The sequence below is a fragment of the Electrophorus electricus genome, chromosome 5 (genome assembly GCF_041902795.1).
Source record: "Electrophorus electricus isolate QZ-2024a chromosome 5, ASM4190279v1, whole genome shotgun sequence".
In the NCBI taxonomy this organism is placed as follows: domain Eukaryota; kingdom Metazoa; phylum Chordata; class Actinopteri; order Gymnotiformes; family Gymnotidae; genus Electrophorus; species Electrophorus electricus.
In genome coordinates, this window is record NC_137501.1 from 9,079,723 (window position 1) to 9,102,690 (window position 22,968).

General features: G+C 44.1%; 1 protein-coding gene across 3 annotated transcripts in view; it reads left to right on the forward strand.

Moving 5' to 3' along the window:
• Positions 1–22,968, forward strand: part of fras1 (Fraser extracellular matrix complex subunit 1) — a 92,137-nt gene that overhangs the window by 12,274 nt on the left and 56,895 nt on the right. For all 3 annotated transcript variants that reach the window (XM_027029021.3, XM_035529625.2, XM_035529626.2), the window contains exons 3-13: positions 13,926–14,033; positions 14,656–14,748; positions 15,277–15,436; positions 17,081–17,214; positions 17,445–17,528; positions 18,876–18,977; positions 19,413–19,604; positions 20,326–20,415; positions 20,505–20,543; positions 20,740–20,887; positions 22,061–22,207. In XM_027029021.3, coding sequence (XP_026884822.3) covers positions 13,926–14,033; positions 14,656–14,748; positions 15,277–15,436; positions 17,081–17,214; positions 17,445–17,528; positions 18,876–18,977; positions 19,413–19,604; positions 20,326–20,415; positions 20,505–20,543; positions 20,740–20,887; positions 22,061–22,207 — 1,297 coding nt within the window. The remainder of the gene's footprint in view (positions 1–13,925; positions 14,034–14,655; positions 14,749–15,276; positions 15,437–17,080; positions 17,215–17,444; positions 17,529–18,875; positions 18,978–19,412; positions 19,605–20,325; positions 20,416–20,504; positions 20,544–20,739; positions 20,888–22,060; positions 22,208–22,968) is intronic.

Below are 22,968 nucleotides of genomic sequence, written 5' to 3' on the forward strand. Positions count from 1 at the left end.
TGTAGGTCTTAGTGCTCTCGGGTATAGCTTAGTAAACACATTGTAGATGCCAAAGTAAAACTCAACAGAACCACAGCTTTCCTTTTATCAAAAACATATTTAATTAAACTGTGAGCTAGATAATGGAAACCTTGCACTTACTACTAATGATTGAGCGTACCATAACCTAGAAGACATTTACAGCCTCTTAGGACCACTTTATGAGTACAGGTTTACAGACATAGTAAGGCACAGACAAAACAGTGTCTTGTAAAGACCTTAAAGATTCCTAGGAGTCTAATAAACATTACGATGACCAGAAATATTGCATTAGTTTTGTTATATGGCAGCCTTTTTGTTGTAATATTGACCTGTAAGATATGGCAAGTGCAGATGCTGTACATGTAATTTGAAATGCGGGGAAAATACTTTTGCCTTCGGTTTGTCTGCAGTGCTTGAACCAGTGTGGGCGTCATTTCTCATCTCATCAGACCTGCTCAATGCTTTTGTAACCCGAAACAAACTTTTAGTAGGCCTGATATTGGGTCTTGCTTGCCTTGGGGGCGGTGTTTTGGTTCGATTAAATCGGGGGACGTGTGTCCGCTGAGGAAGGCATGGTTCTAATTTGCGGAGAGGGTATATTATTTGCAAAGTTGGGGTGACACTCATAAATGATGCTCCATTGTTAAATAAAAACTCCAACTACAGTGTTGATTTCTGGCTTATGTTCTTGTTCTTGCATGCTTTTATAACTGTTGATTTAATAAGCATTTACTTGGCTTTAAATCAGGACACATTTATGCTCACCAACAACCTTATTTTCAAACATCCCTTATATCTTTGTGTTTCATGAGACATCCAGGGTTTGGCCTTTTCAGGGCATTGGTGCTTATCCGATGTGCCATCTGTTTGTCTTGTGTTTAGCCCACCAATACACACTTCTTCAGGCCCAGCATGAATACGAAACATCTGCAGGGAACTCATATCACATTACAAACATACACTCCAGCCCCTCTCCTCTGGGATGTCGCCGAAAGTGCTTCTTGAAGTATGTAACGCACTTGAGGGACCAAGGGGAGAAAAACAGGCAGAAGAAGAAGAAACCTAGAGAGGCAGTATCCCCGTCTTGGCTGCTAGCACTGTGAAGTGCTGCCAGGAGCTTGCTGGCAACAGGTTGGTGCGATCGAGCTGGGTAAGACGCCCAGAGTCTTCTGGAGTGCAGCCTACGCAATCGTACCGTGTACACCTGGGGGCCCGAGCATGGCGCGACACACGTCAGGTATCTTTGGCGCCAGGGCCGACACGTGCCGCTGCACTCCGCTGCGTTCCCCCCGACCCCTCGAGCTCGGGGTCGTGGTTCAGGCCTCCTGAAGCTTAGGCAAGAGGGAGCTTGTGCCCTGGAAAGTTCACAGGATCGTGGGCTTTTTCTTTCTCAGGATTCAGTTTTGAATTTTTCCCTACTAGAGTAGTCCGTTGAATTTGCGCTAGCGAAATGATCGTTTTAACATTTCAGTTAAATTAAGTTCTGAGCATGTGTTTTATTGAGTGCGTGAGTTTTGCTATTGAATGTAGCATTTACTAGGGCTGGTGCCCCAGTGAATATTCTCTTGAGCTATGTGAATCAATGTCTTAAACCTGCTATCTCTGATTGTATTAGACTAATAATACATCTATAGTTTGTCAGAGAACACTTATTGGCCAGAATGATGAATCTGTGAGAGTGTATGAGAGTTCCCTGTCCTTGGCTTTCTTAAACTGAGCTGGCTGCTATCACTTTTGAAGTTGAAAGCGAGCGTAAACAGGCAGAGGCGACTGAGTGAAGGCCCTGCCTTCCCTGTGCGCTCTGTTACACCAACATGCTCACTTCTTCCATCTTTGTTTGGATAGGCAGCTCAGAATACACTTACAAAGGGAGGGGGTGAGTGAGAGAGTGTCAGGAGTCTCCTCTGCCCTAACAGGGCAATTAAAGATAGCTTTGAGGAACCACACCAGGGAGGTAGCCCATGGGACTCGCATTCCTTTAGAACCCCTCCTCTGGAGGGAGGTACCCCACCACTCCCACCATATCTGGACATAACCTGGAGGTCAGTGTCCTTGAAAAGCATTCTGACTCTTTAACGGAGCTATTAGCGCTTCACTGGGATGTTCAAAAAAACAACTTCAAAGTCTCCCCTCAAGGTCTGACTGAATTTGGGATATGAAATTAAAAAAACCTGTAGTCATCTTGTTCATCTGTGACCATAAAGTATAAACTGGTTTGAACCAGTCACATATTTTCATATACTGACTGTGAGACAATGCGTTAATGTATTTAGACACTTAACTCAGCTTTAATGGGTTTATGACTTAAACTTAAGGTTGACATTACTCTGAATGCCCCATTTGTATCTGTTGGAACTGTATGTTTTATTCTAAATAAACTCAAAGAAAAGTAGATCTGGTCCGCCACATTAAAAGTTCTTTTACAACCTATATGCACCAAGCCTCCTCCTGATGTTCCATCGTCAGCTGTGCAGGCGTCCTGTTCTAACATAGAGGTATCAAATCAGTCAGTGTCATACTGTGGTTTTAGTGCGCTCTGTGAGACGGACGTTTGTCTCGACTGCCTAGGTGATTGAGGTGGGCCCAGGTCAACCGCCTAGGCCCACGGTGATTGAACAATATACATGTAAATGCATCTCCTAATGCAAACAGAAGTCCTGGTTGCCAAGGGCTTGAGAAGTTATTCTGTGTGGTTAGGGATTTGATGCAAAATACGGAGAAGAAGAAAGATTGGTTTCTACCACTCTGACACACTGTGGGAGTATGTTTGTGTATGAGTAGGCCTCAGGGATTCTTACATACTGTTTACTTTAGGAGAAGAAGAAACGAAAATAAGATGGAAAATATGCCACCGTCTGTTCTGGTTGTGTGGGCTTAGGGACAAGGCGAAATATCACGATTATATAATATGTAATGTATGTGTTACTACAAGTCTTATGTATTACACTTCAGTGGAATGTGTGGGAATGCCGCTGAATGTAATCATTCACACTGAAAATGTACTATACTGTACAAAGGCTAAAACCAACATGAATGCATTTTAAAGTGGAGAAGATAAATAAAGGTCGGTTTCAGGTTAAACAAAATCATAAAATACTGGGAATATATAATGCGGGAAAAATGTACTGAAAATCTAGCTGCAACGCTTAGTTTGTATAGTAATACTCATTTGGTAGGGAAAAACGCTTGATTTCTTCTTGAGGCTACGAGTATCGATTCCTGTTGTCTGAGATATTAATAATATACAGCTGCATGCTCAGCTCCAACCCCCTATATCTGAAGTTTACATTTTCAGCATGGCTAATGTGTCCTCTTCAGGAATGCTTTAAGCACCTGACTCACAGTGAAACCTGCCTCAGGGAAGAGCAGACTAGGAGATGTTTATCAGAGTTAGCCCGTGCCATCTCTGACTTGCCTCTTCTCTGTTCTCCGTCTCTCCCTCTGAGCTGTGCTTTCCCCCTTGAGTCTCACAGCTGATGTAAAATAGTTCAGCATAAACCTAAAAATCTCACTGTCAGATGGTCTTGCTTTGTTCTGAAGGACGTGACAGGAGCTCTCCTTTGCACGTATAGAGATCCTTGGAGTACGTTCTCTAAATAGGGAGTAAAGGAAAGAATAAAGCATTCTAGACTAACTGAAAATCTAAAGTAAAGAACAGGTTCTTACTGCCAATGCACTATTGCTAGCAAGTTTGATCTCCCTTGTGAGAGTGTCTATCCTTACTTTACATCATGAAATTGTAAATGAAACAATACAAAATCTGTGAAGAAATTTCTACAGGATATTGACACATTTGCAAACTGTATTCAAACACTCCGTACCACGATGCTATGGAGACAGTCTTTTTAAATGTTTATTTATTTATTTATTTATTTAAATAAAGCAACGGTTATTTAAGCCAGCCTGTTCTCTTTATGAGGTCACAAATAGCTCACTAGGTGGATCATGTTTGCTACTCAAATATAGGCTAGTCCATAAAGACTGCAGCAAAATTACAGTCAGACAGAGCCCTGCTTAGCACAAGTGCATGCTAATCAATGAAAGGAACGCTCCCATTGTTGCGAGAAAATCAGCTTTTGTTAGTCAAATTGTGTGTTTGTGGTGGGCGTGTGCATGTGTGTGTACCTGTTTCACTTCCTTTCTGAGGATTGACTGTCTCTGTTCATTGTGGATCATGAACCCTCAAACATGGTAGACATTTTTATTTGAAAAACTAAAATATTTATTAGCACTACTGCACTGTAGTAATAGTTACCTGGAAAAATGTGTGTGAGTAATAATATGCACAGTGCAAGTCTGTGTGTGTGGGTGTGTGTGCATGCGTGTGTAAGAGTGGGGAAATGTGCAAATGTATGTGTGCGCGCGCACATATTGAATGACTCAGGTCATATTCGCTTGGTATTATTTTCCCATAATATACAGTTACAACAACGTTAAAATAGACAACACATTTTCTGCGTGGCGCCAGCAGCAGCTGTTATTCTGATGCCTTTAAAACCAGAACGCCAATAATAATCTACACCTTGGGCACTTGTGAGAGCATCAGAGCCCTTACTAAATATGGACGGTACTGAATTAAATACAGTGCGACACGTGCTTTAGCCATCCAAGGCATGTTGGAAATGCCGTATTTAAAACACAGGAGTCGGTGGACTGATGAGTAAAATACATGAAAATCCTTCTGCTGGAGAGTATGCAATTCAATGTTATATTTGATTTGGGGCGTGGCTTCAGTGGTGTTTTAGGTATGTATCCGTCCGAGGTAGACGTGTTTAGGAATGTGGGGAGGAGGTGTTTGAAAGCTGCCCCGTCCATCTGATGCAAGTGACTGAAACTGTTGATGAAACTATGGCTCCCTCTTTGTAGCGCAGGAAATAATGTCGGGTAAAGTTGGATAAAGTTTTGCGAGGAACAGAATAACTCCCTGGATCTGGGATTTTTGGGGGCAGAAACAGGTGCTGCTCTGACACCCTCTGTGCTTTGAGTTCCCCAGTGGCCAGGTCCAGTGTGCTCTAAATCGCAAAAGCTTGCAAGTCACACGGTCTCCTGTGTCCTATCTCCAAAACAGACAAATTGGTTGGCTTCAAATGGCACCGTATCTGCAAGGCCGTGTACTTGCAGGGTAATGAGCCGTAATAGAGAGGAAATTACGGGCCGTTCTGAGCCAGTCGGGTCCTGTAAGCGCTGTCTGGCCTTGTCTGTCGCACCGTCATTACCCAGCTATTCTGTGTCACAAATTGGAGAAAAACCACTGGTGTCACCCAACTCCATTTTCCATAGTCATTTACCTGTCTTGTTGCGAGTACCTGATCTGAACAGAAGCTTGTTCAGAATGACATGGGGGGGGATATGATTAGGATACGTGCAGTGTTTTTGTATTAAAAATGTATTTAAAATGTTTCATACCACCCACATGTGTATGTGAGCTTGTGAATTTGGATGTTTCTTAGAGGAAGTTCTCTGCACTAGTGTAGATCCTACAGAATCAGTGTATTCAGAACTCGGTGAGTAAATGAGCAATTTTAATGTGTGGCTTGGCAGCCTGTTTCAGTGGGAGAAAGTTTCACACCCTTCCTGTTAATATTTCATAATGACTGATTCAGGATCCTTCATTAATGCCCACAGCATGCGCCAGAATTCATTTGGCCCAGGAGTTATGTATATTTCAGAGTCCAGAGCATCCTGGAAATGGGTTAAAGAGAAAGCACAACTTCTAAAGATTTACACAGCTTCCAGAAAGCCAGCACCTCTATCTGGGCCATAATTTTCAAGAGTTATGCATTCAGAAGATAACTCTATTCACATCCTCCTACTTCAAGTAACCAGAGTCCGTCAGAAGATCACAACTTATGATTGCATGGGCTGGTTTACAGGTCACAGCTTCCGAACAGCCTAGAGAAAATTCAGTCATAATTGCATACCTGGATTCTCTGGGCCCTTGAGGCTTGTACACACACACACACACACACACACACACAAACACATATAAGCCTCGTCAAGCATGTTCCCTCAATTATTGGCATTACACGGCTCGACGCTTGTAAAGTCAGATCAGTCGCTGGTCACATTGTGCTAACCCACTCTGAAGTGTGGAGAAGGTGTGTTTCCTTTGCAGTATCAAGTGCATAAAAGATGTGATTTGACTGTAATCCTAAACCTCCAGATAGGGATGTCAAGAGGATAAAGAGCTTCTACAGAGAAGGAAGAGCAGAGACTTGAAAAAGTTACCACAACATGAATATGGAGAATATGGAGAAGGGGGAAAAAAATCAATTTTTAGAGGTGAAAAGGTTCTAGTCGGTGCTTGTTTAGTTTTCTTTATAAGAGAATTTGAAAGATAAGGGGACATTAAGGTCAAATCAGTCCAGACTGATACGCATGTTAATGTTAGTGCTCGTCACAGTGTGGAAAGCCATACAATATTTTAAGGATGAAAAAGATAATTTAAAAATGATGTCTTACATTTATATAGACTTAAAAAGTCTGAACCCAAGCCTGTACCATTGCCATTCTGTTCTGAGCCTCACAGACACAACTACAGGAGCCTACAGACCAGTTTTCCAGACACAACCTAAATCCAGTCTTAGACTGAAAAGACCTTAGTGGAACCCCTTAGGCAGAGTAAAGTAGTTACAAGTCTCGCTTGCTTTTTTTTTTTTTTTTCCACGGGATGCCATGAACAGAAAACGGGAACCTGAAACCCTGTCTCTCCGTCCCAAGCGTGTGTGTATAATCCCGTTGGACAGGGCCTTCAGCATAAAATGTCGAGCACTCCCTCCTCTCCTCTCAGATCTGCAAGGGCACTATCAGGCTCTCTACAGAGCTACTGTCTATTGCTGCAGGCAGAAGGGAACCAGCAGGGGGAGCTGGAGGTTCCGCCCGGCTGGGTGCAGCCGCAACATCAGCGGCCTGCTTCCTGCGCTGGGTTCCTGCTGGCCTCGGATGTTCTGAAGCTGTCGAGATCAGGGTGAGGAGTGTAATCCATACGTGTGGGAACCCAGGCGGAAGCATGCAGGTCCATGACGGTCATTTGGTGAAGCTGTTTTTTTGGTAATTGTGCCCTGTCTGATCTGCCCATTTAGCCTGCTTCTAGAACAAACAATTTTTTCCTTCTTCTGCTTTTACCAGAATATAATAACAAGTTACAGTAACTATATGTAGAGCAGGTACAGGAATATCTTGATTGTAAATAGAGTAGACATAGCTTCTTTAAGACAACTTGGCCAAATTTACCATAGCATTTCAATAATCTACAGGCACATACTTGGGTTTCATGGAGCGTAACTCAGGCAGACGTTAAACAGTTACAAACTCCACATTGTAGTCATCCTTAAGTGATAGCAACTGTTCACTTGCGGCAGCTGTGGCCCCGAGTTATGGCATTTACTTCCACATTGTCAAACCGGGAGACAGCTGGCACTACCGACCCCAAGAACTGCCACAGGCAAAGCATCTTGTTTTGAATAATTCAATGCCCTCCACTTTTTTGTATCCATATGAATCTGGTGGTTAATGGCCTACAAGGAGCAACCACAGGTTACCAAGATAGAATTGCCTAGAGTACCCACCCAACAACTGAGCTTTAAATATAAATAAGGTGGGGGGGCTCTCCCTCTCAGTTTTTTTGGTGAGTGAATAATTCATTTGTATTGTGCACACAGAGGCAAGCTATTGTTGTTTACCTGCCAGCGTTCTTATGGCTCTGATTTGGTATTCAAAGCCCATACACATGTGCAAGTTTGCACTGCTACAGCTGTTGAAACACCTCCAGCTCCTTCTTGCATTAGTGACCAAAGTTCTGGAGTCCAAGCATGTTGCAAGTGAGAAGAGTTTGTTGTTTTTCCTCTGACAAAGAGATTAATGGTTGAGCAGTGGCATGCGGCAGGAATATTAACAACTCTACACTTAAATAGATAAGATTTGGGTGTGGACTTTTTCTTCACTGTTCACTGTGTAGTTCATGTTCATTATAGCGATGAAACAGAAGGCAAATTGTTGCCCAGGCAATCTGCGTTGGTTATGTATCTTTGCAATAATCAGTGAGCTTTGCAGCTTTCCGAACAGACAATTTATTTTATTTATTTTTAAAAATGAATGGTAAGGAATTCATTTAATTCCTTCAGGCATTGTAACCTTTTTTCATCCGGGTTCTCTACCTCGTTCTGTTGCCTCTTCTTCTCCTGTCGCTCTTCACTTCCCACACGGCTCAGTCTTTGTCACAGATGACTGCAGCCTTGTAGATATACTACGTGGCAATGGAGGTCAAGGGCAGCAATTTGAAAAGTTTATGCTAACATTGTTTTGCTTCTATATTTGATAGCCAGGGTCTGAGTCTGAAGCACTCCTGCAGTGTCTATCATTCAGCTTTACCACCTCAGCACCCTCGTTTAACCTCACAAAGGGCTTGGGAATTAGATGATGAGTTCAGACAGGTGTTCTGGGAGCAGAGGAAACACTACAATTCAGTTATGATTAAAGCTCTCCGGTTGGCTTCCAAGACATTTACAGTGGAAATCTCCCAAGGATGTGCTTTGGTTTAATGTAGATAGAGTGCTGGAAAATGTTGCCTTAAAAGAGTGAGACCATTTCATTTGCATTCATTTTACAGGGGTGCCAAAATCCATGACCAAGCTCATCCATGAGGGCCCACCTCAATCACCTAGGCAGTCGAGACAAACGTCCGTCTCACAGAGCACACTAAAACCACAGTATGATACTGACTGATTTGATACCTCTACGTTAGAACAGGACGCCTGCACAGCTGACGATGGAACATCAGGAGGAGGCTTGGTGCATATAGGTTGTAAGAGAACTTTTAATGTGGCGGACCAGATCTACTTTTCTTTGAGTTTATTTAGAATAAATCATACAGTTCCAACAGATACAAATGGGGCATTCAGAGTAATGTCAACCTTCAGTTGTTGCAGGTGGGCCAAATACATGGTTTGGAAAACAAATCTGTAAAATCCCGCTATCCTGGGGGATCCCCAACATCCTGGGTTTTGGCCTGAGCAAATAAAATTAAGACCCTTCATTCTAATTATTTATTTATATTTTACAGCATTGAGCCAAATCTTTTATCCAAAGCAACTTATATTTCCAACCAAACACAATTTAAGGTTGCCTTGTTCAGGGGCTCCTTGACAGTAGTGGGCCTTCTGATAAGTAGTCTATTACCTTAACCACTGAGCTACCACATCCACAAAGCCACAGTTTGGTCAGTTGGTCAACTGATAACACTGTGTTAATGCAGCGTGCAATAATTACCATATGTGCTCTTCAGTTCGAAAACATTCAGTTTCTCTACTGATGACTAGACACTCCCCAGTATCTTATGAACACAAAATGGTCTAAATCTCCTGCAAGTCTACGGTAATGTTCTCCTGTTTTAATACCCCACCCCCAACAAGTTGTAACCGTGTGAAGATGTCGCCACCGCGACGCGCTTGCACGTCCTTCAGCTGTCCGCAGCCTGTTAGCTCCACCGCTTGCCTTGCAAGAAATTAGCATATAATCACGCTAGGCTGGTGTTGCGAAGAAGTTGAGGAGAAAGCAAATTAAAGCGCAAGCACCGAATACATTATAATGTATTTCACTCCAGATTTATGCGGCAGAGCTGTTGTTTTCGACGGCGCGCGATTCGCTAAAGCGCGGTGACAGACGCCTCCGATGCGCTTACAGCACGCGCTGTTAGAAGGTCAGCGAGAACCGTTCAGGCTACGACGGCGTGTATGTTAAGTCCGATTTTGGAAGAAAGCAACATTTCTTGACATGTGCGACGAGGCACAGCTGAACTATAAATGAAGTGCAAGAAACCAATCTATTTCCAGAGCAGCTCGTGCGTAATTGAGTAGTGAACATGTTTGTTGTTCGGACTGTGGATCTAAAATGAAAGCGGTGACTATGAGGTAAAAGTGCAGTGCATCACTTTACTTTTAATTTACATCTATATTGGGTTGAACCATATAGGAAGTTCCCCTCAATCGAGGAGCCCAAAGGTCACTGAGCCTTTGACTGCTCAGCTGGTTCTTGGAAAGCTATTTGCAGCGGACAGAAAATCTAATGTTTCATTCCAAGGAGTACAAAAGTTTGTTGATGAGTTCTTTTTCACCTGCGAATAGCCTATAGACATGGCATATGCATTAGACACTTTTCATTTTTATTCACAGCTAATAAGACTGATTTACGCCTTGTACCATGCGTTGAAAGTGGTTTAGGCCTCTCAGAAGGTACTGTAGGTCACCATAGTTTTGACTAAGGCTATTAACCGATGTTTTAGTGGACCAGATTGGCTAGGGACACAGTGCAGCACAGACCTTAATTGAATTAGCCCGAGGAACAGTTTGGGTTTTGGCAGCCTGGTTTCTGCACAAATCGAGGTCAGCTGGATTTCAGTTCAATTACCTTCCGATTGCTTCGTGACTGACTCTCCAGTGTTTTCCTAATAGGATTTTAAAACGACAAAAGCAGAACGGCATGTAAGTTGTTAGTGTTTTATTGTAAATTTCCAGTGTAAACATAGAATACTTGCAGGCTTGACTATAAGTATTTCTCATACCAGCTGTGTCTGTCCTGTGGAGTACATTGCAGCTGCTATAGGGCTGTCTAGCAGCACAGATATAATGCAACATTCTCCATGTAGTGACTAAGCTATTTCTCTGTAATCAGTGGTGTGGATCTGAACTTTACCTTATATTTCAACCAAAAACGTCACTCTCACTCCCAAAATGATTCATCAGAGATGCTCCCAGTAGACAGTACAGATATTCAGGAACATCCCCAGAATACATATGGCATGGTAGTGTCTGTTCACAATGACTGCATTAGCTCCAATGTCAGCTGCATTACAATAAAGTGACTAACCCCAAATCACTTTGTTTGTGTCCATAGTGGTGCTTGGACACCGTCACATGCCTAAAACAAGGTACACCCAGATCTGCCAAGTCCTGGGATGCTTTGAATAACTGCACTAGGTGGTCACTTTATTAGTAAAACTACTCTATACTTATACTTAATAGGTTGCCCTGCATTTTTACAATGAATCTACGTCGTAATGATCCCCTGTACTAGCTGTAGTGGAGTCATGCACTCTGTGTACACTATGTCAACCAGAATTGGCCTGTTTCAGGAAAGACCAAAGGGCAGGATAGCTGGATGGTCTTAATATACATTTATATGTTTATGTAAGTGCACTTGTAAACACTTGTGCAAATATAGCATAAACTCAAGGTAAGAGGCATGACAGCTGTAGACAAATGAAGAAGAAGAAGATGAAGTTTTCATCAGTCAGTTAATTTCTACTTATATACAAAAGATCGAAAAAACAATTAGCAACATATAGGTACAGCTACAAGTATATACTTAATAAACAGACAGCTGTGTGTGTGTATATTTGGGGAGACAGAAGAATAACAATTTTCAGACAGGTAAGAGGAAATGGAAAATATTTTATTATATAGACTGACAGAGGCAGGGAGAGAATGTGTAAAACACGTGTCGTGGTACCAGACACGCTAGCAACAAATACTAAATAACAGCAAATATAAAACAACAACAAATACTAAAGCGGTTTGTGACAGCTCCATGGCAGGTCACTTCGACTCCCTTGAACTGCGGTCGGGTCAAAGGTCTTGAAATCAGTCCGACCACGTGAGCCTGATGTGTGGCCGCGCTTCTCTTAAGCTCCTCTTGAGGAGTGTGTGCCACGTTTCTCAAAATAGGCAGTAGTGAAGGCACAGATTGATGGGGGGGATCTCCAGTGGGACCCAGCGCATGATAAAAGCGCCATTTGTTACTATATATGTTTAGAAACCTATGGCTTATAAATTCAAATGCACTTGTTATTTTTAACAATACCAAAATAGCGATGCGTTGAGAAGAAATCATGTTTGAGTTCACGATTGCATACCACGTAGAGCCGCTGTCACACCTCTTTCACATATACATATGACATGGTGCGCTCGCATTTTCCTGTCTGTGAGATTCCTCCCATTAGCGTGTGGCTATAGTGTGTGTGTGTGTGTGTGTGTGTGTGTGTGTGTGTGGCACACTCAAAGAACTATGGGGTTGCCAGATAAGCATGTCATAAGAGAAGTAGTTATTAAAAATTCATCCACTATGGTGGCAGGCTTCTTATTTATTTAAGCTGCAGCGCAACAGAAAAATCAATGTCAGGAAACAAGTGTGTGCCGGCTGCAGACAACGGAGACAGAAACAATGCACTGATGCAAGAGTATTCTGCATGCTCCGTTGTTCTAATTCCTCTGCTCAGGTCACAGGAGAATGGCAACTTTTGGAGGTCATGGTTCCATTTATTCTAATTAAGATTAGGACTGTGGAAGGTGTTATTAGGCAATGTATTCTTTGGTGAAGCCAGCATCAACATCTGATTTTGTAAAGTTAATATATGTTTGTAATCTTATATGGTTGTGATGCAAAGCAAAAGGAGGGTCTCCCAGCTGTTCGCTAATACTGCGGCTCTTTTCCAGATGCCTTCTGGACGTGCAGCGTTCCCCAGTGCAGCGAGGTTTTACCGTCTTCCCCTTCACCATTAAAGTTGCAGAAGATGTGTGGCACAGATTCTGATCCCTTTCAAATAAGACGCATTCAACTAAGTTGCATTCAAATGAGATGCATTCCTGGGTTTCCTCCACCCTGGATTATGTCTAATGCTTGAGCCTCTGCGCTGTGCCCCTGGACAGGTTTCTAATATGTATGTAAACAATCCTACAGGGTAGTCTGGCAATATCAAAATGCTCTATGACCATCAACATATCTGGGCCTGCAGTTCTGCTTCAGGTGCCATGCCAGAACATGCAAACTATCGACACATTCTTAGAATGTCTTTTGAGACTAACTGCCACTGATTTGTCATCTGAAATTTAAGCAGAAAGGATTTATGGTAAGTAAGAGGTTATAGGTTTATGGTCAGTAAGAGATTATACAAGGTGTTGCATTTACCTTAATTGTCAGATAAACTGCAAATAACCTGGTGCTTGTGTCATAGTCTCTGGGGTCTTCGGTTGTCATATTTCTTGGTATCTATGTCTATGAAATTTTGGTGTCCATATTGCATTTGCTTATACGGATCATTCAAATACTGTCACTACCAAAGCAGACTGTGCGAAATTTAGTATTAATTTCCATATGAGAAACTTTTTAGTTTCCATATGAATGGTGTTGCTAGTCATTGAAGATCATTAACCTGGATGCAAAAAAACAAACTAAGCCTTTTTTGTAAGGTCTTATAATTCCTAATTCAAATGTTTCCTTATTTTTGTAATCCTCAAAGTCCTTCTGGATTCTTGGATGTGGTCTGCACTATTTTCTGTAATCTTTGTCTTTTTGCTAGGACTTAACAGCTGTAATAGCTCTTTGTCTGGGCAGGGTTTTGGAGGTGAAAAGGTCACAGACCTCCAGGAAACACCTTCTCACTTTTGCATTTCTGGTTATCAGATAAGCTTTGGCAAGGTACAGATAGCTGACCTAAGTCTTGTCTACAGATACTTTAACATGTTCTCTACAGTAGGAATGTCATAGGTTACATGCAGGACAATTTTTCTGTCTACACTGAACACAGCTGATGTATTTATGACAAGAATTTCCAAGGGTGTTCCTGCTGTAGGGAATTAACAAAGTTATTATCTAAAGTGGTAAGAATGTCAAGCCAAGCACATATCCTGTATCATTTATTTTTGGTCTTCTTCAGGGAATAATAATGTCTACCTTTTAGTTCATCTTATAAACACTGGAATGTGTTTAATAGATGATAATAAGTGTTAGCAGCTGGCAGTGTTCACTCCATGAATTGCAATTTCATGCAACAAATTCACAGTGTATATATTTGATGTATCTTATCTGAAGTAATGCTATTTTCGAACGTATGTCCTTTTGATGTGTTCCAGAACCATACATCATGGAAACCAGACACTTGTCAAGACTGCACATGCCACGGTGACATTGTCATCTGCAAAGCTACCCAGTGCCAAAATCCCCAGTGTGACTTTCAGAGGGTAAGTTTTGCTGAGTTAAAAGTCAAGTGCCAGATAGATTTAGTGGTTTGAAGGATGGGCCGAAGAATTAAGCAATGGCTGAGTGAGCACATGGATAGATCTCTGAGTGAATGAGTCTGAAAGATAAGTTAATAGATGGCTGGATTATCCTGACAGCACTGTTTAAGAATGAATAACGGAGAAGAGGAAGGAACGCAGAAGGCTGTACATGCTGTCATTGTCTCTTTAAGGAACACGCTGCGGGCTCATTGTAGTTCTCTGCCACTCTCGCTTAGACGAAAACAACACATTTGTTTTCCATATTTGTTCTTTCCCTTGGTATATGATCCAGTAAAATCTCCGCAAAGTCCGCAATTGATGCTTCTGGCAGGCGTTCCATTGACTTGGATTTAAACCTTAGTAGGATACATCCTGTGGTGCTTACCAAAGCAGAGGCCTTCCCTTGCATTATCAATCTTTAATTATTCCTCATTATCCTTCTAGGAACCTCTCGAAAGTCTTTATGTTATCTGTCTGGCAGCCTGCTGTTGCTTATTCTTCAATAGCTTATATTTTGACAACTGGTACTTCCACTGTTGCTAATGCTGGCATGTTAACCGTGGCTCTCTGGATGTGTTCCCAGGGCGAACGCTTGAGAATCCCTCCCAAAAAGTGCTGCCCAGAATGTTTCCCACAGTCGGCCGGCTCCTGCCAGCGCCACGGAGCAGTGTATGGGGTAAGTGACACCCCATGGCCAGGGCCCAAATGAAGGACGCCAGAGGCAGGCCTCTATGCTTCTGGTGGAGTGCTGAGCGGCTGATTCCCCCAGCCGACACACAAGTGCTTTCTTGTTAGCATCCCGCTCTTCCCCGACAGAGCGAACCTCTCGTCTGTCCAAGCCGTCCCCCTAATGAGCCACTCTGCTCTCTGTTTAAGATTCTGGAAGTGTAGGCTTCCAACTCGAGTGGCAGTTGCTTAGGAAAAGCTGCGTGCATTGGCTGAGGGGCCTAATCCTGTAATAAACGTTCCTAGAGCCCAAAAACCTTTCAAGCGGCGCTGAGCTATGGAGATGGTTCAAATAAACGGTCTCTGTCATGCGGTGATTCTGACAGCGAATCGTGAAGCTTAATTTAGCTGCGGCGGCTGAAGCATTTGCTAGCCGGTGATGCTGATGACACCTTCCTGCGGCGCGACCATCCGGAGACCATCCCCCAGCCTCATGACCTCTCGCTCTGTCGCCCTGTCTTCCTCTCTTTCATTCCAGCATGACAGCCAGTGGAGCGAGTCCGAGTGCTCTGTGTGTACGTGCTCTCTGGGGAAAGTGACCTGTGGCCCTCCTGCCTGTCCTTCCCTCAGCTGTGGGAGAGGCCAGAGCCCCTACATCCCAGCCGGAGAGTGCTGTCCTAAGTGTGGCAGAAATGGAGGTAACGCAGGCACAACTGTGCCCTTGCACGCCCACACCGAAGTGACTAATCATGGGTCATGTTACTGTTTGTGTAGTATTGGTGTACTGAAAGCTAAAAAAATCCTTTGTTTATAATAAGGCCTTTGGAATGGTTATTTTTCAAGATCTCAAGAGTGTGTAGAGTGGTTGTGTGTAAAGCTTCACCAAACAAACGCCAATTAACAACAGTGAATGAAATGTAGTGCTTAGTGTAATCTCATAAAGCTATGTAGGTCCCACTAGTTTCCGTTCACCAGGAAACAGGCTAATCCACCACATCCATGACCATGTTACATAATGGAGACCTCCTGCATCCCAGCAGACTAGCAATATCACTCTAAATCTAAACACTGTTCACTGCTGCATTTTGAAGGCCGACGCTCAGTGAATTCGCCCTGAACATGCATGGCCGTGTTTGAACACACAGGTTCGCTATGTGGACGGTGCCCGAGGGACTCTTACACCATTTCCAAGGCAGACCCACCGCGCTCTGCTTGACATCACATTTTCGCAGTAGTACTTTGACATATTTTACATCTGTAGCCCTCTACGCCTGAGCAGGTTTTTTATTTATCACCCATACATGTAATCCTACACCCGTTCCAGAGAACTCTTGTGCATAAATATTCTGTTAACTCTGAAACTCTGCGTTTTCCCCACTCCCCATTGAACATCTCAGCAGTTTTATAATAAATGCGTTTATCACCAGGATTTGCCACGCCGAGAGCGCGATGTCTCCCCGTGCTTGTGGCTTTAGTCCTCTCAGGGTTTAGTTTTTGTTTTTCTCGCGTCCCGAGGGGGGACCGCTCCGCTCCGTGTTCGGTGTTCGCGCAGCTCCAAGCTGTCTACAGGGGAACGCGTGATGAGCACCTCACAAAGGACAGCGTAGAAACGGACAGTGGGACAGCTTATTCTTTGGAGAACTGTCATTTAGCTTTATGACTACTCTCAAGCTTAAGCCCGACCCTGTGTAAAGAGGTCCTTGGCCCACGTATCGCAGCGGGCGGCGTTTACCGACTTTACAACTGAGTTTTCGTTTTCATCATTAACGGAACTTAAAACATTTCGATGTCAGGTTTCCCAGTGCGACAGCAGTTTTAGAAAGTGTTACGTGCAGTGGTGATATTGAAAGGTAATACAGCAGCGATGAAAGGAAAGGAAGAAGAACTGTAAGAGTGTGAGCTCTCTGAGAAGAGAAACGAGACAGGTGGTTGGGAAAAATCGGAAGATGCAGAAATGACTTGTGGAGGTGTCCGTACCTTCCCCCGTCTGCTCTGCCAGCCACTTCATCGTCGGAAGACTTTAACCTCCCCGTAATGGGGATTGCCGGCGTGTGTATGCCCTGCGGAACGAATTCTCTCCCGACGTCCACGATGGTTCGTTTTCATCGCAGTCATATAACACTGTTCGTTAAAGACAACCTAATGTGAATTCATAAAAAATATGTGGAGGGATTAACACTTGGCCAAGTAGTGACGACGTGTGTGCGAATTCATTTTTCGAAAGATGTGGAATTTAATGTAAAAAGTGCATAAAAACCATCCTGTCGTTTTCCTCTCTCTCTCTCTCTCTCTCACACACACACACACACACACACACAGACTAACTCATGTCGTCTCCGCAGTTCCGTGCACCTGGGAAGGAGAAGAGCACAGGGACGGGGAAGAGTGGAGTCCCAGTCCGTGCATGAAGTGCGAGTGCCAGGATGGACACGCCCAGTGCTCGGCCGCGGAGTGTCAGCCCATCACGTGCGAGCCGGTCAGCACAGCGCCTCGAACGGCTTCACATCCGCTGGCGTCGCTTTTCTGATGCGCGTTTCACATCACGTCGTTTTTTGCTATCCGCTAATCTGTCGTTTGCCTGTAACCTAATGTATTCTGATGACTATAGACATGCTTCGCTGTTTGTCACCCATCACCACGTTTACGGTCTGTTCCAAGAGGCGCTTGCGTTTTGCACCGGGTTACGGTTGTGTGTGTCTGCCGCAGAATGAACATTTGGTGATCCGACCGGCACGATGCTGCCCCCAGTGCGTCTCTAAGCCTTGCATAGCAGCCGGTGAGGAGTATGAGGTAGGCATGATGGTTTGGTGGTGGTGGTGGTGGTGGGGGGGGGGGGGTTGTGAGTCGTGGGTGGGGTTCCTGGGAGAGGAAACAGGGGGGGTGGTATCTAAGGACAGGGAGGGAAAACGTGCTGCTGTGGCAGCGGTTTCTCCTCAGCGTCCCAGGAGCGCTTTCATAGTGCGCAAGCAGATTGCGTGAGACCCGCTTTTTCCTCAACTCACTGCACTGTCTCTTTTCACCCCTTATTTTCACCGCCCGCCCTACTGTATTATATCCCCCCAAGTTGATTTCACTAATTAATTTGACTGACTAGCTTGAGCTAATTAGCAAGTCCAGGCAGCTAGAACTCAATTCTAGGGAGGACTTTTATGTTCTAAACATAAACTGTCCACCTGTAGATGGCCAAAATCTAGGGTGTGAAACTTTTATTTTCAGTAGTTTAATATTTAGGTTGAGTTGTCCCCATCTTCTTAAAGCTGTATGTTATTTTTCCACTTATGCCTAAGATGAAATACCTGAATTTATGAGCCATCATTCATGAATTACATCAAAAAGGCATAGGGTCTCAGGCTTATATAATTATAATAATAAATATAATTATAATAAATGTGTAACGCTTGTTGGCCCGAGTGCCACAGGGTGCGGGGTAGGACTCTCGACGGTGAATGATGTTTATTAACATTAAACGCAGACAACAGGTGGCACTCACATAAGACATTACGGTGAACATGATTACACATTAAGATTGAACGAAGAACACATATATTAATGGTGAGTACACAGACTAACGTTACGGCTACGGCGATGTTAGATCGACTTTAACACATAAGTAGCGACACAGCTAGTTATGCTACATAGCTAAAATGACCAACGAGGATGCACACACGGACAGGGGTTTAAATAGACAAACTAGCACGTAACATTAAGGGCGTGGTTACAAAACAGTACACATGCGAATCGCACTGCATGCGGCCGGCTGTACCACGTGACTTGTGGGGGGCGGAGCATTCCGTGACAAAATATTAATAAATTATTATTTATTGTTATTTTGATGTCAGAAGGAATCAACATAATTATGTTATAAGGACAATGAGTGAGATAAATAATGGAAGTCCATTGCACACTGGATCTCGTCTCCGATAACACGTCTGAAGAAATGTGAATGTAGATGACAGGAGGGCAGAAATCTATTGAGCCAGGTTGGGTTTCCTCTGAACTAGTGTGTTTGTGTGTGTGGTGCGGGGGTCAGATACCATGTGGTTGTTAGGGCAAAATGAACTTGTACAGGTTTAAATAATCTCAGACCAAATTTAATTTGAGTCCCACGATCCTTGTGTCTGTGTGTTGTGTTCCTAGGACGGCCAGCAGTGGCAGAAAAACAGCTGTACAACTTGTGTATGTGAGCGCGGTCAGACACGGTGTCACACGGAAAAATGTCCCCCACTCCACTGCGACAAGGTCAGCTATAACCCGTTACAAACAACATTTCATGTCACGCACAATAACGGCAGGCTGACAGGATCTGAGGAGCACCGGTCCTGTCAGCGACTTGATTCAGGTGCTTTCAGGAAAACAGTAATAGTTTGAGTTTTATTTGTGATTATGAACGCTGTCCTTGAAGAACAATAAAAAAAAGGCGATTTGAAAAGTGAAAAGTGAAACGTGGGTCAAAGTCAGTTGCGGTGATGCAAGAGTACACCGCACGTCAGTAGTTTGAATGATTAATGTTTTGCAGAGGAAATGTTTTAATTTTTTGTAATTAAATATATCTCATATAGCTCTCTGTTTGTAAGACTAACTGATTCTTTATACCTATATGCAGAGACTGTAATACAATAGCATTGTAGTGAGACATTTCTAAAGCTTAATAATCGATTTTACGTGTGCTCCAAGGGCCAGACGAAGGTGCAGCGTCCGGGTCAGTGTTGTGCAGAATGCGTCTCCCCGCGAGGCACCTGCTTGTACGATGGTGCTGTGCGTTACCATGGCGACATGTGGCAGGGCACGGGCTGCGAGTTCTGCACTTGCGAGCGGGGCCAGGTGCTGTGCCAGCACGCCAACTGTGCCAGATTGGAGTGCGCGCAGGTACGGTACCCCTGGAGGAAGGTTGGGGGCACTGTTTTACCCGTGCAGGCGGGGGGGTCCCAGGTGGGAGGGTCCCAGGCGGGGGGTGTAGAATGGTGTAGAATGGGTTTGATGGGTGTGTGTGTGTGTGTCTCTGATGCCATGTTGGAATGAAGGTGTACAGAAATAAATCAAATGAAATCAACAAAGAATGTTTTGGCTTCTTTTAAAAAAAGCCTTTTTGTAGTTATTTCTCAGGACAGTTTTTTTTTTTGTGACTTTAACTAATGTGATTTGAATGTATTTTTTGGACAAATAAGTATTTGAATATATTTTGTGAAAATCTGCCACTAAAACTTAGGTTCAAATCCCAGCTATGCTATTTACCGCCCATGGTTGTGAAAGTGATTGTATTTCTACTGGGATGAAAGTAATGGGCACCTCACCCTGCACCTGCAATGTTCAAAGGTCCACTCTCTCTGGTCAAAATGATGATGTCACACAAAAGACACAGGTAACTGAGTTAGCCTCAAATGAAGTTTGAGAATAGAAGTTTGTCTATTTAAAAAAATGGAAATACAACATGAAAAAAGGCAAAGAAAGCGAGAACGAAAGAAATAGGTGGCATGTGGCATTCTGGGTGTAACACGAGTTGTCCGGGACGTGCTGGAATATTTCAGTCATTTCCTGGGCAGGCTTTCAAGCTGAGTGGACATTAATGAGAATTCCTGCTATGTGCCAGGGAGAAGAGCTGGTGTATTTAAGTGGGAAGTGTTGTCCTGAGTGCAAGCCAGCAGTCAACACCTGTGCGTACACGCTCCCAGAGACACAGGTAGGGAGTCTTAAAACGACAGGTTGCGATGTTTGAAAAAGAGGAAGACTTGGTCCCTAGCCTGCGCTAATTATTCTCGCATCCTTCAGGGACAGAGAGCCAACGCGACCAACTTCCGTCGCCTTGCTGTAAGTGACGCTGCAAAGAATTTGATATACATTATGTATCAATAAAACAAAAATGTTGACTTTATGTATACATTTCCAAAAACCATGTGAATTTTGTTGGTGGTGGGCGGAGACAACGAGTAAAGCATTTGAGGAGACGATTTTGTGTGTGTGTGTGTGTGTGTGTGTATTGGTGTGCGTGCTCCTCGTGTTCCAGAACCTGGAGAGCGTGAGTGAGGGTCCCTGTCAGACATGTCAGTGCCGGGACGGTCACGTGACCTGCTACCACCGCTCCTGTCCTACGTGCCCCGTTGGCATCCTGGCAGTGCCACGTGACGGACAGTGCTGCCCCGAATGCCACCCCGGTGAGACCGCCGTCCATTACATCCTGGATCCATTTCCTGTACGCTAATGCTAACGCCCCCGGACTTTAAGAGCTAACAAGCAAAACAGGAGTTGCACTTGATGATTCTAATGAGGTGATTGGATTCTCAGGCTCAGCTTGTTGAGAAGAAGCTTCTATCCTCTCTGCCTTCACCCCCAGCACTGTTAATCACATGCTATAGGAAGTGGCACGCATGTCAATAGTGCACGCTTGCTTTCAGGGAAAATGGATTTGTTGAAGCGCAAACCAATGGCAGGGGACGTACTCAGGAAATTACCCTGGCATATATTGTAAGACGAGGATTTAATGCAAGTCCAGATTAGTGTGGTATTAGTCTGACACTTCACTCTGTGGCCCAGATAAACCTCCACACAGGCAGAAATGGTTTCACCTTAATCCAAGCCACTTAGAAAAGTGCATGTATAATACTATATAGACAACAGTCTTTTTGTCTCCTTAATCCAGAGTCCTCCTGAATAAATCTCTGGAGAAATCACATGGTTCTGTCTTAATCATATAACCCATTAAAGTCCTGTGGTCAACCACGCCTCAGCTCCCAAAGGGATGGCAATGTACCACAGAAGTGGGCAAATCCCTGTCACTCCGGTTCCAGTTCCCACCTAAAAGGCCCTGCTTTGGTGATCCTCAAGTGTAACAGTTGATTTTGACAGCATACAAATTGAACGCACTGACTGCAGTGATTTTTGAGGCTGTTTAAGCAGTGTGGCCAGCATTCCCCAGTTTATATACCAATTCGGTTCCAAAAGTGGAAGACACGGGGCTGTTGAATTCATGCCAGGTCCTCGTTGGCTAGTGTTCAATAGGTAACCAATGGGATCTATATTCATAATAGACATCACACACCCCTCAGAAGAGTAAACTGAAGTTCTCAATAATAGTTTAATTTTTTTAGCTCATTAGAAGCAGGGTAATAAAATACGGTGCTGGTCTATTGTGCCAGGCAGATCTAACAGGAGTTCTCCACAGGGCCCTGCAGCATGGTAGAGATGTACAGAAGTGTGCTTGGCAGGTTCTCCCCACGCTCAATCAATCATAAGATCACGTAACCCTTCAGCCAAAAATCAATGATCACTGTTCTATATCTCAAAGGTGCTTTGCGCGTGTGTGTGTGTGTTTGTGTGTGTGCTCGCAGCGGTCCAGTGTCATGCAGACTGTTTGACGTGCTCCACCACTCCCGGCCACTGTGACAGCTGTAAGGATCCCGGGGCGGTGCTCTGGAATGGCCGCTGCCTTCACAACTGTCCTAATGGCTTCTTTGCCCAAGGCAGAGTGTGCACAGGTACGTAAAGAAGCACTCCCCCTTTTCTCCCAAAGCCGCCTGTTGTTTGTCTCTCATTTGACCCCACCCCCCCTTCTCTTTCACATCACCGTCGTGCTCTCTCTCTCTCTCTCTGTCTCGCTCTCTCTGTCTGTTTTTGCTACCCCTATGCTGCCCCACTGCTCTAATTTTCTTTGTTACTCATTAAGCCCCTCCCACCAGTAAGCCCCTCCTCCTCTTCAAGTACTGCCGCTTGTATGGAGCCTTTATCCTGCCTTCTGCTCTCACCTTCCCTTTCACCCATCAGATTTCATTCTCTCTCTCTCTCTCTCTCACACACACACACACACACACACACACACTCCTATCTCTGGCACTCGTCTTAGTGCCACAGTATTTAAAATCTCATAAACACTGCTTCCAGGAGCAGTTCTGTTGCCATAAAGTTACTCATGCACGATCAAGATATAGGTGTTAATTCAGATGCTTTGGGAGACTTTACAACGTGCCAGCTCGACAAGTCAGGGGCAGCCAAGTATATGTGTGTGTGTGTGTGTGTGTGTGTGTGTGTGTGTGCGCGCGTGTTCCACTGTGTGTTCTATAAGCAACCTGATCGTATATCTTCATCTTTGAAGCCACTGAGCATGCGAGTGTTTACACTCTTTGAGTGCACGTTCACGTCCTGGCTCTGACTGCGTCTGTGTTCACTCCTGGGTGTGTTGTACAAGTGAGCTGTCTGAATGCAACAACATCTCCCAGTGTTCCCCCACGCACGTCTGTAT